The 18,913-nt window shown below is 38.9% G+C and overlaps 1 protein-coding gene across 5 annotated transcripts in view; it reads right to left on the reverse strand.

Annotated features, from left to right (window-relative positions):
- Positions 1-18,913, reverse strand: part of myo16 (myosin XVI) — a 158,896-nt gene that overhangs the window by 53,391 nt on the left and 86,592 nt on the right. For all 5 annotated transcript variants that reach the window (XM_056754901.1, XM_056754900.1, XM_056754899.1 and 2 more), the window contains exons 13-22: positions 18,368-18,495; positions 14,687-14,792; positions 12,997-13,114; positions 12,732-12,879; positions 12,156-12,273; positions 10,336-10,453; positions 8,388-8,459; positions 6,640-6,781; positions 3,858-3,930; positions 1,046-1,198 (exon numbers count right to left, since the gene is read on the reverse strand). In XM_056754901.1, coding sequence (XP_056610879.1) covers positions 1,046-1,198; positions 3,858-3,930; positions 6,640-6,781; positions 8,388-8,459; positions 10,336-10,453; positions 12,156-12,273; positions 12,732-12,879; positions 12,997-13,114; positions 14,687-14,792; positions 18,368-18,495 — 1,176 coding nt within the window. The remainder of the gene's footprint in view (positions 1-1,045; positions 1,199-3,857; positions 3,931-6,639; positions 6,782-8,387; positions 8,460-10,335; positions 10,454-12,155; positions 12,274-12,731; positions 12,880-12,996; positions 13,115-14,686; positions 14,793-18,367; positions 18,496-18,913) is intronic.

Raw genomic sequence — 18,913 nt, forward strand, 5'->3', positions numbered from 1 at the left:
CTATCGGGTTAGATTTTGCGGGTAAGTACGTAAATACCTGCAATTTAATATTTCAAACAGAGATGGTGAAAGAGGCAAAAGTTACGGACTGCTGCTTAATATTGACATATCTTATTATATGAAATGTCTTTTATTTGTTCTTCAATGGAAATGTTTAATTAGGTTAAAATGAACGAATTATACTAAATGTGAGTCTATATCACATTTTTAAGGAGTAGAAAAATAAACAAAATGTTAAATATATTAATAAGAGTTATTATAGTTTTGGTTTTAAATTTAAATTGCTTTTATTTTCAGATTTTTTCTTTGTTGTTCATTTTAGTTACATTTGAAGCAATTTTGTTAAATGCTTTTGTCATTTTAATATTTATTTCTTAGTTTTTTATGTTGTTATATAAGACTATTTACTTTTATTTAAGTTTTTGTTAATTTGCTTAATTGTGTGGCTTAAACTTATTTCATTTTCTTTCTAAGGCAAAATTTCCATTTTAATTTATTTTAAGTTTTAGGGAAATATTTGATTTGATTTCAATAAACAGAAATGTTTTCAGTTTTAATTTTAGTCAACTAAAACAACCTTGATATTTATCAGAATTGATGTGGAAGCTTGACAGTTATAAACATACAGAAAACAACAAAGTTTTCATGAAAACTCTGAAATGTGTGTGTGGTAAGAGAACATGTTGTTTTTGTGAGAAAAATGCTGTGTCACTCTGTTTTGCCAAAGGCCAAAATCATTTGATGACTCATAAAATGGTCACATCTGACAAATGGCTAAAAGTCATGGTCTAAAAAACAGACTTCATCACATCGAGGGGAATTCATCATGTCTTTGTGAAGGTGTATATCAACTTGTCTTTTTAAAAAAAGTCAGCAGGCACATCTATTATTTAGTCACTAAATGAAGAGACTAGTCCTAGCAGTTAAAGAGGCGACAGCGGGGGTCTTTACAAAAGATCAACAGCCTCAGGGTGGGAAAAAGCTGTTTTTTGCTATTGCACTCTCCCGTCTCCTCAACTCCCAGAAAATCTCCATTACTCTGTACCTGGAAGAAGAAGTCCAGAACCGCTGGCTGGTTGCCGAGGGAGCGTATCGTCTCCATGGCAACCCCCTCCTGCAGACATTCCTGTTGCTCATACTGGAAGAGGACCTCTGTGGTGTGCTTCTTAATCCGCTCATTCACCATGTTAATGCACAACTACAGAGAGAAAAACGCTTTGTTAAACCTTTTAGCTTATTTACATTATGCTCATCAATACAATGACATACGGGACTTTGCTTGATCTGTTCCTTTTAAACAAACAGGATGTGTTCTTGGATCGACATCTTGAGTTCAATATTTTGATTAAAGAATTATAAAACCAGAGGGCAATGATAGGCTGTGAAGAATTCTGTATGAATATGAGAAATGTTCAAGATCCAACTGAAATCGCTGGAAAATCTAAGCACAATTTGTGCATGTTAAGATATTCCCTGAAACTCAAATTACAAGTAAAAACATAAAGTAGCGGAAGATCTAAAATAAAAATCAACAAACTAAATCACATAAAGCAATAATAGCAAGCGCAGGTAAAGCGTAACCAAAGCTCACTCGTGCTCTAGATGTACAGTATATATTTACTGTTCCACATACATTACAAACAATATCCCCCGGACATGTGTAGTGTCTCACTGTAACTTTTATCGGCACCTACACATTGTGTGTGGTGACACAAAGAGCTAGCATGTGTGTTCACTTTTTGGCTCTTAATCAACATGGCTTCTGTCATCATTTACAGACCCTCAAGTTGTTCCAAACCTGCTTATATTTCTTTGTTCTGATGAACACAGCAAACTAGGCAATATTCGCCTCAATTGAGTCTTCCGTGCAATGTAAAATTAAAACTTGAGCAGGATATATGTGCAATGAGCTTACCAACATAGTTTGACACGTTCAGGTGCACAAAGAAGACACTTCTCGAGTAATTCGAGAAAAATAATCCTTTGAGTAATCTTGAGCGAGAAACGTGATGCTTTTGGTGTGCAGAACAGAGATGGGCATGCTGCAGATTCCTGTTTAAAATTCTCTAGGCATTTATATTATTATATAGATTTTGATTCACGATCTTTTAGATGGTCATTAGTCATTATTCTTTGTTTGAACAGGCCCTTTAGAACTCAGCTCAGCCAACGATGGAAGCTTTTCCAGACAGTGTGTCTAAAACCCACAAATTCTGATGGAAAGAGTAGAGGGTACGTATCTTCAAACGAAACAATTCTTCAATTTCAAGACCATTTTGTCTCTTGATTCCACTAACAAAGCTCAGATCATATATGATTGATATGTTTTGATACAACTGAGCAAAAGTTAAGCCTGTCAGAGGGAAGTATACGGCTGTATCAACATTGGCAAAGTCCACGTTTTATGTGGCAACACTCATTGGATAAAGTACAAAGAAGAATGGCGGACGCGAGAGAGAAGACAAATAATCATCTTATGGGAGCGGGTGAGCCTCATCAACCTCTCATCATGAACTTTCGCAGCGCCACAGGATGTCATAGGATTGCCTGACCATGTTTAGCAAACATCATAAAAGGAGAAAGATCAGAGCTGCTGAGATGAGGAACATGAAAAAAGACGCAATCAGAGTTGGGTCCACACACCAAAAAAGATCCGTCCGTTGAAAAATAAATGACCGAATTTTCATCACGGTTTATCTTTAATTAACATAACAGATCTGTCTCAGTCCTTCATCACTGTCAATCGATATCATTCAGTCACAATTCTTGTGACCTTAAAAGAAGGTCAAGACTGTAAATCTCTCCACGTGTGGATTAAAGGCATTTAGGAGACGAGCCATCGACATCCGTTTCATAAGCATTCCCAAACCCGTCGCGTACATAGACATCACAAGGTGGTCTCCCAGGGGATTGTGGGTAAGCTCTTATCTCTCACAGCACCAGCAGTGATTTACACCTCCTTGTCCAACACTGTCAAGATAGATTCAAGATGACACACGCTCAGACACACACATGCCTACCTCTCAACAGCTGTCAAGATGGATATCTGGCACTCTGCAGGTCTACCCAAACCATGACCCTTGAGCAGATCAAACCTTTCCGACCTGTAGGGTGGAAACCCCTATATGGAGATGGTTTGGGTGTACATCACATTAATCTGGACTCATACAAGTAAAAACACGCATTGTGAATGAGACTCATTGTGAGCGGAACACTTCTGAGAGTTTTCAAAACCCTCTGTATATGGAGAAATCAGTCAACTGGTTTAACAGCTGGAAGGAGTCAAGCAGCTCAGACAGAGGCTGATATATATTAACCATTACATCACAAACGCCCCTGATTTACCTCATACACAATCCCTATAGAGTCTAAATCCACAATGACATTGCTCGGTGCCAAATCCAGGCCAAGTCCAACTGTGCACAAAGTCTTCTTTGTGTCTGATGCCAAGGGTTCAGCTAAGGAGAAAACACTCCCTCTGTCTCACACATCAACCTCGGTACAAAAACAGCTCACGCAGTAGACGAGGCTACTGAGAATTCTGGGTAGGGGGTGGCGATGTGCACATGTGGCGACTTAGCCTTCAGACAAACATTCATCTCTCTTCAAAGCAGAAAAATAACACTACTCTGGGTTTTGACGGCGGTTGCTTTATATCACACCACACTTTGGGGGATTCGGGAAAATTGAACGTAACGTATGCATCTGGGTCCAAAATAACACGTGACTGTAAAATACACATGCCTTGAAGTGATAGCTCGCCCAAAAAGAAAAATTCTGTCATAATTTACTCACCATCTTGTCGTTTCAAACCTGTATGACAAATTACCTGTAAGTCAGAATGTACAGTCTCTTACCTGTTCGTATCCATTCCTCTGGAATTCCTCAAAGCCAAAGATGTCGAGAATGCTTATCTCAAGCGCAGGATCTCTGCCAAAACAGACAAGAACACAATTCAGAACTGCTGGTTCGACTGCTGATCTGAGGTCAGCAATAAGTCTTTGGTTGAAAGACACATTTGGGCTGAAGATTTAATGCTGTTATACTGTTTAAAACAGTAAAGGCCACACACACACACACACATACAGTACATATCTATTTTAACGTGTATAATGTATATAATTATATTGTAGTATAGTACATTACACAACATTATATTATATTACATGTGTATGACCTTTCACTGTTTTCTTTGCCTTTTACAAAGGAAATACTTTGAACTGGTGTTGAATTTTCTAAAATAGTCTGTGAAGTCAAAAGCAAATGTCAAATAATCGTGACTGCTGAATATCATTTTTCTAAAGAAAAGGTGATGGATACCCATAATGACCACCTGCATTCACTCAGATACTGAAGTGTGCATTCAATGCCTGCCTCTATACATACTCAATAAATCTGAAGTACATATAACAATTGCAGTACATGCAGTAGTGTTAAGGTAAAAAGCTTCTGGTGCATAAGTGGAGTCTGTTTGCATTAAAAGGATCAAAGGTGTGTTATTCAGCTGTCAGTTTGAGGCTACATGTGGCATAGGTTGCGAAAGCAAAAAGAAAATGTAGAAAAGAATCGTAGCATTCCATAAGCTAGTGTACATATTAGACATAAGCTACTGTACACACTGTATGGCTGAAAACAAAAGCTCATCCAAATTAATAGACCAGAGACCAATAACACAGCTGAATATCATGCATCAGTCAGCAGATTTTAACTTATAGTTTTAGATTTTTTTATTTAAACACATTAAAATATGTAGTACTGAAATCTATATTTAGAATGTATCCATCATATGAATTCATTTTATTTATAAGTAAAATAATTGAATCAGTCAGATAAGGAAACAGTGACTGAAGTAACTGCAGCATGTCCAAAATAAATATTTATTGATTATGGAAATCATCCTGTTTTTAAGTACTGTGCCAAGGCGATTGTAACATATCAAAGGTAATGTACTGGCGTTTTTACATACACAAACAAACAACAAATGTCAAAGTTCAGCTTTAAGTCACAGTAAGTGTGAGTTTCCTTGTGTTGGTAATATACGCAGTTACAGTATCGTGCCCTCACTGACCCGTAATGAACATTCTCATGTACACATCGATAATCATTAGCCTCATCCAAAGCTGTTCCTACTGAAACGCTGACCAGGACAAACCAGGTCCAGCCTGCAGTGCTTATTTATCGATCACGCATCAGAATGTCCTAGGAAGCCATTTATGCGTGACAACTTCATTTCCTTACAATGATAAACCGTTTGTAAATAGATTACAAACAGATTTTGATCATGTGGGTATGTGGTAATTTCTTCTTAATACTTAAAACATCAAGACTCTAAATTAGCAAAAGCGAATTTGACAAGTAAGTAAGAACAAGTTCCTGTTAGCTACTACACACAAAAATGTGCATGTTTAAATTCAACCAAGACTTTTGTTTTCAAAACTTAATGCGATGACACATGTGAAAAATGTCTTGCATCAAGCCACCAAAATTAATCATGATGTGGTGTTATAATGTATTATTACACGGCTCATTTGAATGCTTGATTTTGATTGGCCAGTCGCGACATTCCAAGGGTTGTTATTTTCAAATAACAACCGCTCAATACTAATAACACCCTGTAACCAGGATGCTGCAAATCATTTTGAGAGGGATAGTTTGGTATTAAACAAAAATGTATAATAAATATGTCTTTTAATAACACATATGACAAAGGATTAAACCAATTTGCCTGTTTGTGACGTTTGAACGTCGTTTCTTACTATAAAACCGAAACTAAACAGCTTTTCTGAACGTCTGTATTTGGTAAAAATTAGCTAATAAGATATTTCAAATTCTGTCAGAAAAATATTTTTGACTTTATTGTTCAAAACAATAACTACTGTACCTAATAAAATATTCTAGAGCTTAGCATATGTCAAAATATTTTTATAAGTTATAACTATTACCGATCACTAAGATATATCTTGATTTTTAGTTACGTTAGCTACTTTTAATGTTTGTTTGAATTTGAAACTAAGTCATCTTGAGGCCTCTGGCCCTCTGGTTGAAAAACATTGACAAAGAGAGTGTGTCACATAGCAAATAAAAAAGCTAAACAAGTTTGAAGTTTCCAAACGGGGACAATATGTTTACTACGTGTTCCTGGATCTTTTAGCAGAAGAAATTGTGAGAAATGATGACTCAGTGCACACATATTTCGAGTTCCATGAGAATTTCACTTATTACAGCAAGACGCCTTCTTCATAACGCAATGAGTCTGGGTGTGTTGCTCTGTCACTCACCCTTCAAATGCATCAGTGCGCTATGTAAATTATTTCAAAACTTTACGGTAAGCCCTTGTTTTGACCGATGTTATCGCAGAAGGTCTTTGGGAAGGACTTGTTTTGTTTGTGTTACTACTAGTCACAGCTGGAGTAAGTTCAGTGAACTGTTGAGATGTGTGAGGATCAGTGACTGGCAGGATTAAGTAAAGTTATGTACTGTGATGACAATAACAATTCATACCAGGTTCAAATAAACATTTTTCAAATAAATCATTTTCCCCTTACGCTTTCAGCAACATAATCTCTTTCATTCAGAACTTTTATTCATGCAGAGACACTTCATGTGCATAAAAGACACACGTTGCATATGTGATCTTACCCAATGTTTTCTTCCTGGCCTTGGAGATAAAAGTTAATGTTATTGACCAAGAAGCTGAAGAGTCGTCCGTACAGAGCTTTGGCCAGGAGGTCTCTGAGACAGTTGGACATTTCCACCGTGTGGCGCCTTGTTATGACATCACCTGGACAAGAAAATAAAGTGATCTTTTACTTGACCCTTTATATATGTGGTTACACAAGGTGTTTCATGCAGGTCTGGTTGAGCACTCACCTTTAGACAGAATTCATCTTTTGTTCCGACACTTTAATTTTTTCAATATCACGTGTCTAATTCATGCATGAGCAACTTATAACACACCAAGACACAGAAAAACACGTATTTGAGCCATATGACCCCCTCCCCATTGACTTCCAACATATGGCCGCAAAAGCACATTTCTCAAAATATCTTTTTTTGTGTTTTACATACTCATATACAGGTTTGGAATGACATGAATAAATGTGAAAAAAAATCAAAGAGTTCAAATTTTTGGCCTAACTATCCCATTAGCTACTATTGAGCAATAGATCTGCTTAAAAATTCTCGTTGGTCTCGGCTACTCTGTGCAACAGGGTTGGCAGCACATGAAAAGTAGCGACAGGAACGAAAAACATCCAAACAGACAGCGTCTGCTCCAAACAACAGGGGAACAGAGCAAAGAGGAAAACAAACTGGAGGCAGTATGTCACATTCTGACTGATATACAGCGCATGTGGGTGGCAGAAAAACAGGCAGCCTATTGTTGGTCGCTCCGACTGTGGGACATCGAATATGCTGATGGGGTGGACGTGCAGAACCCGAGCTCTGTGACCTTTGATGATGTCAGACTCTGAATCACTGTATTCGCTATCTCATTCACGTCGGGCCACAGAACGTCAACTTCCAGATGCCCACGCTGCCAGCGTTACGCAGGGCACTAAAGAACATCAGAGATGAATTCATTCGCTGCGTATATCAGACTACATAATTGCGGATGCGCACAAGCGTGGCATTATAAGCGTTTGTTTACTCGCCTGAAGGAGACAATAAACAAAACAAAGAACAATCGAGATGGCACATACGTATGAGGAGGAGAAAACCAAACAATGCCAAGCGTGCTTGTCATTTTGGGCAGCAGGTCAGTGGCTGAATTGGATTAACATCCAGACACTCGATCATGTGATTCACACACACATTGCGCTTGTTGTGTAATTCTGCACACGGGCAAACGTTCGCCCGGTCTAGACCCTCGCGACCGAAATGTGTGTTTGTGTCTGCATTTTATGAATGGGGCAGTTGTCCAGTTGAGCTCAAATTGAGCCAAATTGGGATCGTTGGTAATATAATCTGAGCCCAAACGCCGGAGGCCACGTTCATTGATGAGATTGTGAATGGGTAAAGGCCGGTTAAGCTGAATGAACAGTGTCATCATGTCGCAAGTAGTGAGATTTCACTCCACACACTATTAAAAATAAGGTGCTCAAAAGGTTCTCCATAGCGATGCCATAGAAGAACCATTTTTGGTTCCACGTGAACCATTTGGTCAAAGGTTGGTTAAAGAAACATCTCTTTCTTTCCTTCTTATAATCTGTTTTTCACCACAAAGAACCTTATGTGAGACAGAAATGTTCTTCGGATGTTAAAGGTTCTTATAAAACCATTTAGAAACCAAAGGTATTTCTATGGCATCGTGAAGCACATTTAGCTTTAAGAGTGTATATAGCGCAATGTAACAAAAAGTATGAATGAGTGTAAATCGAAGGTCATACCTTTAAAGTACTGCACGTCAGAGGTGAGGGCGGAGCCTAGATCTTCAGAGTTCACCTGTAGCATCCCAGCAACTACAGAGAAAGGCAAAAACAAGCGAGAACTCAAAATAAAACAGAAATGTAGAATTCAGACATTAAAATCTGACTGGTAAGCTTATAATAATGACTTAAAGTGGAACATTCCCTGAAACGAAGTTTGACATCAATTGACTTTAACCCACATAAAGATAAACATGTAAAGCAATCTGCAATTTTGTGTTTGAAACAGAGACTGCAATACAGAGGCTTTACAAATGTAAAATCAACTTTTAAATCTGACGTGTAACATGTCAGCACCAGCAAAAATCACATTAAAGGGATAGTTCACCCAAAAATGAAATTTAACCATCCTCTTGTCATTTCAAACCTATATGACTTTCTTTCTTCTGCAGAACACGAGAGAAGATATTTTGGAGAAAGCTGGTACCCATTTGCTTGTCTTGTATGAACACAAACCAATGCAAGTGAACGGGTGCCGGTTACCAATGCTCTTCAAAATATCTTCTTTTGTGTTCTGCAGAAGAAACTCAGTCACACAGGTTTGAAATGACAAGAAGGCGAATAAATGATGACTTTTTGGCGTGAACTATCACTTTAACAGAAACTCCTGCACTGCGCAGTTTTTGCTTCATGGTCTGACATTTTCATGAGCTCGTAACTTATGACAGACTTACCACCCTTCACTTCCCTTTACCTCGAAGCTATATCTCAGTTCGTATTTGCATGCAGTTCAGCATTTCAAACTTTTTGAAGCTCTCAGTTTACTCAACTCCACTGTGTTTCACAAAGCCCACGCCCCCACCCGCAAGCCCGTCTCCCACCTGCCCGTTCCACGCTAGTGAATAGGTGTGGTTGTGACGGCTGTGATTCCCTGAGGGGACTCCAGTTGGACATATTTGTTATATTGTTAAACCATCGACGCAGAAAAAGCCACTTTATGCACGTAAGTAGTAAAAGCTCTACATTTTGAAGTGGAACTTAGCCCCCCCTTAAAATACACTCCCTGGAGCCCCCCCCTGCATTCCCCTCATTTACAGCCCTGGACGTGACACAAAATTCTGTTGAAAAGTTTGAACCTAATATTTCATAAATAACCACAATAAATAAATGAATATGTTTATTCTCCTGATGTAACATTATGTGATCCTGTATAAACAGATTAGGTGCAATACATACAAATGTGTGTTTAAAGATTTGAATGGGACTTCAACGTCCAATCAGATTTCAGAGTCAGTGTCAGTTTTATAAAACATTATACGCACAGCCCTATTTCCTATCCAACCCTTCTTTTTATTCTATCGTACGTGCTTACAAATCAAAGAAAACAGCAAACATGAACCGCAATGTGTGTTTGCATTAGTATGTTTGGTTAAGTTGTGCGCATTAGCGTATAATGGGTCATGTTTATCTGTGCCGTCACGAGGCCCACTTTGAACTGTGATCACATGTATCCATAACAACAGAAACCTCACACGGCCGAGCGTGTTTCTTGTGTATTTGTGCATGCTGACATCACTTGTTTACCCGGACTCGGTATTATACATATCCTTATGTAACTGCGAGGTCAGCGAGTGGCCGGTCTGTTCCGCCCCTCTGCAGTGCAAGGCTTGAAGAAACAGGTGACACCGTGTTTGTGTAAGGCCGGAGAGTGCTAGGCCGTCTGAAAGAGAGTGTGTGTGCTCCGGTGCGTTGTGTACCAGAGAGGCCGAGAGAGTTTTCCATTGCGTGGTGAGCCATTCTGCTATTAGACCACGGTAGAACTGATGTAAACAACCCAGGATGATGTGTGACACAATTCTAACTGCGTAGCTACCCGCCCACTTTCTATCTCTCTCCCTCCCCTCATTTGAGGCTTCCCGGTGGAGTAGATCGCCCCCTGGTGGCCTCCGTGCACATTGGCATGACTGACCTCTATCCAGCATCTGTAAGTCGGACGGAAACGCAGTGTCAGCGTCTGTGAGGGCGGTGAAGCGCAGATCTCCCAAATGCAGCAGCGCGGAGAGGACCACAAACAAATTCTCCACCTCCTAACATAGACACAAAGTTATGAGTCAGACTGGATCAAGGACTTTTGTGCAGGTCTTAGAAGAAGAAAAAGGAAGGATTGCACAGCACAGTATACTTGTGGGCAGGGTCCAAAATAGCAGGAGCCACATGAAAGTAAAAAATTGGCATTTTTGCTGCCGTTTTTGATGTGAGGCTTTTGACAACATTAAAGGGATAGTTCATCCAAATATAATAATTCTGTCATCTTTTCCTCAACCTCTTTTGATTTAAAACCCGTAAGAATTTCTTTCTTCTGCAGAACACAAAAATAAGATATTTTGAAGAATGTTAGTACAGCAACATTGGCACCCGCTGAATTTTTGTACAAACACGGAGACGTCAATAGGTTCCGCATATTTTCGGTTGCCAACATTGTGCAAAACATATTTTGGTGTGTTCTTTGGAAGAAAGAACATCATACGGGTCTGAAATCACAAGAGTAAATGATGACATACTTTATATTTATGGGTGAACTGTTCCTTTAATGTGTGTGTGTTTTTGTGAGGGTTGTTGTGCACTTAGTGGAAAGAAAGAACAATCCTTCTATAATGAAGCAGATTAACAGGTTCCTAGTAGGATTAGAACACCATGTCTGTCTGAAAGTGGGTGTATGAACTCAACACAAATCTCAAGGCTCAAGATTGTAGACTGATATTATGTACGTTTAGTTATAACAACATATCCATGCCGCACATTAAAGGTCCAGTGTATGAAATGTAGCGGCATCTAGCGGTGAGGTCGCGAATTGCACAACTCCCTCTCTTTCGAAGCACTACGGTGGTTGACACTAAGATATCGACACATTATCCGATCTTTGCCGAAGGACAAATTATATAAATTATTAATATTTACGAACGTAGAGCAGTGTACACCCACGGTGTATGTAGATAGAAATAGCTCATTCTATGGTAATACGCACATAATGCTTCATTATGAAAGGAAACCTCTGAAGACACAGCTATGTTAATTGTAATTTTGTCAAAAGATCCTCCAAAAAATGACACACTGGACCTTTAAGTATTTGCATGCATGTACTATAGATACACGTACAGAAATAAACAGTAGGCAGCAAATACTATGCGATACGCTAGGACTCGTCTTTACACAACCTTAATAACACACTGTAACACGCAGATTGACTGAGGTACGCTTCGGGGTGAATAGAGATCTGTCTTGTGTGTTATTACAGTCTGTAGACATGCTGTAATAAGTTTGACTGTAAATACTGAATGCAGTTACTGTGCAACTAATGTAAACCTACATCAGTCAGAACAAAACGTCTTGTGACTCCAAAAAACAAGGCTACTGTACAAACCGTCTACATGCGAGTCACTTAAAAGGTGATTCACTTTGCTTACGTTGGAGTAGACAGTAAAGCACAAAGTCTATTGAGGCTTTAAAGTAATGATGTGATTCAGGCCAAGCAATCCAAAAGCTGGCTAAATAAATATATACAGATTAAAAACCATTTTTTGGCTCCATTAAAAGGTTTTATGTCACAACTTGGCCCATTACTTGTGTCCATTTACTAAATATGTGTATTCATGTGTGTCCTCTGCAAAGACATGTGTATTTTATTTACGTGTGCAAAAACTCTGGAGGAGACATGGAGTTAATGTGCATCTTTGTATGTGTACGCATACGTGCGTATGAGGATGCATGTGTTATTAAACATGTGTGTACCAGTCTGTTGAAGCCGAGGGCACGCAAAGCCTGTTTAAGAGCCAAGAGCTTCTCTCTGCTCTGAGGACATGACGTAGCGACCGCAGGAGTTTCATCTGGAGCCGCTGTGCTCAAATATCTGCAGAGACACACAACGATGGCAAAAACATCATTAAAGAAACATGATTTAGGTAGTATGTTGGATTAAGACTTCGTATGATGGCAGTGCCACCCTGAGTCATTTTGGACATGTACAAACTCTCAGCAGCATACTCAAAAATTCAGTCAAACAGAGGTGAACTTTCAATTTTTAACCATAAACTTCCATTGACCTCCCCATGTGACATAACTTTGATTGACAAAGAGTTACGAGTAATCAGCTGGATTTATGAGATGCGTTTTAATAAATCCTGATGGAAATGTGCAACAAAGTTTCATACATAATTGACGATGGCCAGTGTCTTACATGTTCATTTCTTACCTAAAATTAAATTATTTGTATGGGATGGTATGGATAAATGGTGTGTTCTCGCAACAAAAAAAACACAGTATAATAAAAAAGATATTCAGACCTATACTGCATTGTGTGCGTGTTACCTATGTGCCAGGAGATTGTTGAGATACAGATTACTCTTCTCCTCAGCTGAAAGTCCTTCAGCCATCAAGTAGAAGATGTTAAAGTTCTGCTGATGTGGCCGTGTGCAGATGACCCTTGACTTTTCCAGCATATATGTATAGAGACGAGCTAAAAGCACGGAGAAAAAGAGATGAATACGTCAGGCATCTTAGTACATTTTCGTGGAGCATCAGCGCCCTCTGTAGGTGATGGATGCTAAAGCACCACAACACACGAATGACCAACCTCTGAGTAGAGTTTTTCTTCTCTCACAGTACTGTAATGAGATTAACTTTATAAACCGGCTTGCAGAGGAGTTCATCGGAGTCTTAGCGTGGCCAAAAGCTTCCAAGATGGCATTTACCTGGAAATATATATAGAAACAATCACTCTGGGCATTATGAGGCATTGTAGATGCTCATACTGCAAAGGCTGTATAATTATTAGAAAATACTTTCTATTCATTTAGTCAAAATGAATGGCAACAGTGATTTACGATAAATTCAGTGCTCGTGCTATATCTAAAGTATTCTACATAGCCAGGAGTCTTCACCCAGATTTTCCTTGGGCCTCTCCAAAAAATGTCAGTCTGACAATCCAAAAACAAAATCTAACATTGCATATTTGTCTTATGTATTATCTATTAAGCTTTCCTGTAGCTCAGCGGTAAGAGCATTGTGTTAACAACGCAAAGTTGTGGGTTCGATCCCTGGGGATTGCAAATACCTAAGTATAAATGTATAGGTTAATGTAATGAAAGTCACTTTGGATAAAAGCATCTGCCAAATGCGTAAATGTAAATGTAAATTAAATAATGATCTGTCAAAATTATGCATGCAACGAACTACGAGTATATTAGAGAAATGTTGTCCAACCCGAACATGTGAGGATTGTGATGTCATTAATTATAATACATAAATGTTCACTATGATTTGGTCTGGTTTCACAGACAAAGCTTAGCTTAAGCGAGGACTATGCCTTAGTTAAAATACGTTATTTAAGTCGCTTTTATTAAAATGCCTTATATTATATTAAAATGTGTGCATTTTGAGAGAAAACAACTGCAAACCCAGCTCATGAAAAACGGATTCTCAGATATAACTAAAAACAAACAATATGCCAGTCCATTCATGATGTTTTATATTATCTGTGCAGGTGAAACTTTTCCCCAGAAGGTGGCGATAAGCTACCACTGTTAAAATGTACCCTTCATCCCGAGTGTTAAGCTACTAACTGTAGTGTTAAGAACACACACAAATGTATCCATGTGTAATAATGTCAGCCGTTGCTCCCGGTCATAAAACTGCTGTATGTCATTTCTGAATGCGGATATAAAGTCATTGGCTTCCAACACATGCCTAGTTAATATTCGACGATAAGCACTAGCTGCCTGCTTCGGGCCTTTAGATAATCATTTAAAACATTTAATAAAAATAAAAAATAACAGCAGTTTGAGGCTATTATAAGTCTCAACTTAATCACAAATATACCTCGAGCGGTCTAGATTACAAAGCTAACCAAACAACAACTGAAAGTTTAATACCTCAAACACAACCACTACATAAAAACAATGTAAGAGCTACTAAACTAGAGGACATTGAAAATGCTAATATTTGGTTAGCACTGCGTACGTTTGAGGTAAATGAATGTGCTTGGCATGATCAGTAGTTTAAACGTTATTGTTCTATACAGCTATAGCTACAATGTGTAGTAAACTTAAATTGGACTCAACAAAATCTTACAACTGATAAGTTCTGTTTGGCTGGTTCTGTGGTTGCATTTACATTTGTTGTTGTTGTAAACCTAGACCAATGTGTCAAGTTAGGAGACAGAAAATTACAAAAAAAAAAAAAACTAATTCTTGTTTGTACTCTTAATTGTCAGCTTGTAGATGTTTGTGTGAGTGTATCTAGATGTAAAGGACAGACAGACTTACATGCTTCATGCGTGGTTCTAAAGCGAAGCCTTTGGAACTTGAGCGGGCAGACTGGTGCTTCAGGATGTGTTTACAGGCCATAGATTTCCCAGAACCACTCTCTCCACTAGGCACAATGAAAAGAAAACGAATTATATTTCTCATAAAGAACATGAGGTCACTTTAATTTTGAATATGACCTGGAGGGTCTCGACAGGTTTCATAAGTCACACAGGTTTAAACTGAAAGTGTTTTCTTTTCTTTCTACAGACACGATTGTATAAATTGTATTATTCATTGTACATAATTAAAGGGGTCATATGGTGCAAATACGTGTTTTTCTGTGTCTTTGGTGTGTTATAAGTTGCCCATGCATGTATTAGACAAGTACAATTGAAAAAATTAAAGTGTTGGAACAAAAGATGCATTCTATCTAAAAGCGAATGCTCACCCAGACCTGCATGAAACTCCTCGTGTAACCACAACCCCCACAAATCTATGTCAGTTTGTGGTATGAGTTGACTAAGATCGCCCAAATGTATACGCAAGTATGGTGTGCATACCTGTCAGTACAATTGCTTCGGAACCTGATGTTTCAAATATGATAAGAGGGGTCATATTTCCGTCACTCGCTTGCAGTATTCGACCAATCACTACGCACTGATTAACTGGCCAATCATAGAACACCTCGTTTTTCAAAGCGATGAGCTTTGTAAAAAATCCACCGTTTCAGAAATTTGGGTCAAAGAGGAGATACAAACATGGACGGTATGCTGAAAATACATGCGGTTTTCAACCTTAAAGGTGTGATTTTATAAAAAACAGACGTTTTTTATGTTTAAATGCTAAAATCGGGTGTCTTGTGCATCTGCCAACTCCGAAAACATGAAAAAAGACAAATCATTAACTTTTTTTTAATCTCTTCAATCCTGTGAGAAAATGAGTGCTTCAGAAATCGCTCTCTTAATGACATAAGCAGCCGTTCTTATTATAATATTTCCGCCCCTTGTTCTGAACGTGTCCACCCGTTGCGCCGCCGCCATTGTTGTTTTCACATGTGTGAAGTTCCAACATCATGGCAAAAAGTAGCAAAGCTTACGAACCGTTCTGTTGTTGGCTGCACAGACCAACACAGAACAATGTTCCCAGCCTCACGGGAGACAAGAGAGCAATGGATTTATTAAGTTTTCAATGGAATCCTCCACACTGACGAGGCAAAGCTGCAAATAAAGACATTGTAAGTACCCAGGGACCTGCGGCAACTTAAAGTAGATAAATTGTCACTGTGACACGTTTGTCCGTTCACTATTAGAAAGCAATGTCTGTGGCTTGTAAACATGCGACGGGATTGTGTAACGTTAATTTGACGTAGAGAAATAGTGATGCGTTCTAGTATCGAGTATCTTCACTTCAGAAAACTGTGTGAATGGTTTGTAAACACGCGACCCGATTCTCTCTCCCGAATGCGGTCGTGACCGGACCAACAGACACATTCTTCGCAAATGGCCCCGGGGGAAACCGGTGTGCTTATCGAAAACAATATGTTTGTTGTTCAAAAAGACAAGACCTTGTTTCTTGTTCGCTTTATGTGACCATACTTTATTGTTCTGTCGCTGGAAGCACAGACTCACAGCCCTGGCTGTGTTTTCTGCTGAAAAGGGGGCGGAGACTAGCAGCTCCAGTGCACTTAAAGAGACACACACCAAAACGGTGCGTTTCTCCTCTCATGCAAAAGAGGGCATGCAGCGCATGGTATATTAAAGGTCTGTGGTGTTTTTTTGAGCTGAAACTTCACAGACACATTATGTGGACCCCTATTACCTTATGTTACATTTGTGTAAAACTAGAAAAAAATCACCCCTTTAAATCATGTGTACACATTACATTACATCTAAAACAAACAATATTTTGCGCTTTAGCCGTGTCATATCACCCCTTTAACTCACCAAATTTACTGTTTCTTAACTATGTAAATGTAATCAGATTTGAAAATTTAGGAGTTATCTGGGGGACCCAAGTCCACTTTTTTTACTTCTAATGTTACATCACATGTGTCCCCATTACATCCAAAACCCCCTGTCCCCCCCTCAATTCGAGCACTGATTCAAATGCTATCTACATAAGCGGCTAATTAGGTTTGGCAACAAAGCAACAGTAGTGAGTTTTTTAAACTGTGACTGACACGCTGTGACTTGTTAATTTATTTTCCCCAACATTATTGACAGGGTGTTAATCCACATCCCAGCCGAACCACTAACAAGGGCTTTTGTAGACTTGCTGAATAATGAGGTGCCACCTCATTTCCGTGATGATGTACGCTAACTTTATTAATTGCCCCACTGTTCGATGTTACGACCTCTTAAAATGAGCCATAAAGCAGAGTCAAACACCTCACAGCGATAACTAACATCTCCATGTGCAGCGCGGAGAGCCTGGTTCCTTACGGAGACCCGCTGAGAGCAAGCGAAGAGATGAAAACCGGCCCGAGCAGATGGTTTTTAAAGGTCGTTTGGCCTCCCGCTAATCATTTTCTGGAGGGTGCGATGTTTTTTTCTCCGATTTTCCATTTCTTTTAGGAAGTCTATTCTAGGTTGTAATTGAACTCAAGGGCACAATGCATTCCTGAGCCATCAGCGAGTGGGTGTTTGTGTGTGTGTACATGAGCCCCTTGATCCTGCATTCCACCACTTTCGTTTCCATGGTTCTGTAGTCAGTGGACTGTGTCCGCAGCGATCTGTTTTCACCTGCGGGATGTGCACGCGTGTGATGGATAGCCCATGCAGAGAGGGCATTAAAGTAGCTGCCAGATCCTTTCTGGCTCAGCGAAACATGGGGACCGGGCCAATGAAGGAGCATCAGAATGTGAAACTGGATTTAATTGCAATCAGAGATGACCGGGGCGGAAAAGGACATCGAGCAGCTACTACACAGACCCACAATCCATTAATCTCCCTAAGAGCGTTTAACAGGTTTGGATTTACAACGTCCCCAGTACATTTGTCTCGGTGACAGCATTTAACAGGGGCTGCTATGGTGATACAGGAGTCCCAGTACTGGGGTGGGACCCTCAACCCCATTTGCACCTCTCCACTGACACAAGATCACCACAGAGCTGTGGACGGATATTACAAACTGCAAGCTGGTGCATAAATGAGAGGTAGAATTTCTCTTATACAAGAAAATCTGGGTGTATGTTTTATTCTGTTTATTTACAAAGTTCCCACACCTTTTGAACCAATACATTTCTTCCAGTAGTTTGTAGTAACTTGATAAAGATTTTGAAGACAAAATGCTAAACGTTTATTTTCAGACCACGATTTTTTGGTTGCAAAATATTTTAAAGATCAACATTACGAGATATATGTTCCGTAAAAGAAGACGTCAGGCATTTTAGTACATTTCTATGGAGCATCAGTGCCCTCTGCAGGTGATTAATGCTAAAGCACCACAACGCATGAATGAAAAACCTCTGAAAGTTTTTCTTCTCCCACTCTCTTAACCTTTAAGGGTACCACCGCAGCGACAGAAAAGGTACAGTTTTAAATCCGTCATTGTATTTAATAACACCAGATTTAAGAAAATGTAATGTTTTTGTCATTGTAAAGGTTTCAAATAAGAAAAAAGATTGAAATCAAAGGTAAAAGATGATAAGGAACGACTGACAGGTGTGGTAATGAAATGTTATGTATTTTGTAGTAGTACCTGATGATGAAACACTGCGGGCGTCTCTCCTGAAGCATCATGTGATAAGCACGTTCAGCTGAGGAGAAGATATGAGGCGGGAGAGAGGAACAGAGACGTCCACTGGAGCTCAGATACAACTGACTGACCTGAGAAAGAGAGAAAAGTCTAAATGTATGACATGTGAAAAACAATCATAATTTAACATGATCGTGGACCTTACAACAGAGTTTGCAACACTGTCTTGACAAGTCCCAAACATTTTGGTTAGGGTTTGTTACAAACATATACAGTACATTATAATAGACCATTATATGTATAAAAACATATACATTCAAGAGAATATTTAAAAATTATTTAAAAAACATCTATATTGACCATTTATAGGTATGTGCTTAGGTAAAATTTTAAATAAACAATATTTCTCCCAAATGTCAAATACCAATATTGTTTCTATTTGCACTTGTTTGCAGAAAATGAAAACTGGAGAAACGGGTCAAAATAACAGGAAAGATGTTCTGTATTTTTTCAGTCCTTACATATGGCAAAGAAACCAATTTCATATTC

Source organism: Triplophysa dalaica, chromosome 8, assembly GCF_015846415.1.
Source record: "Triplophysa dalaica isolate WHDGS20190420 chromosome 8, ASM1584641v1, whole genome shotgun sequence".
NCBI lineage: Eukaryota > Metazoa > Chordata > Actinopteri > Cypriniformes > Nemacheilidae > Triplophysa > Triplophysa dalaica.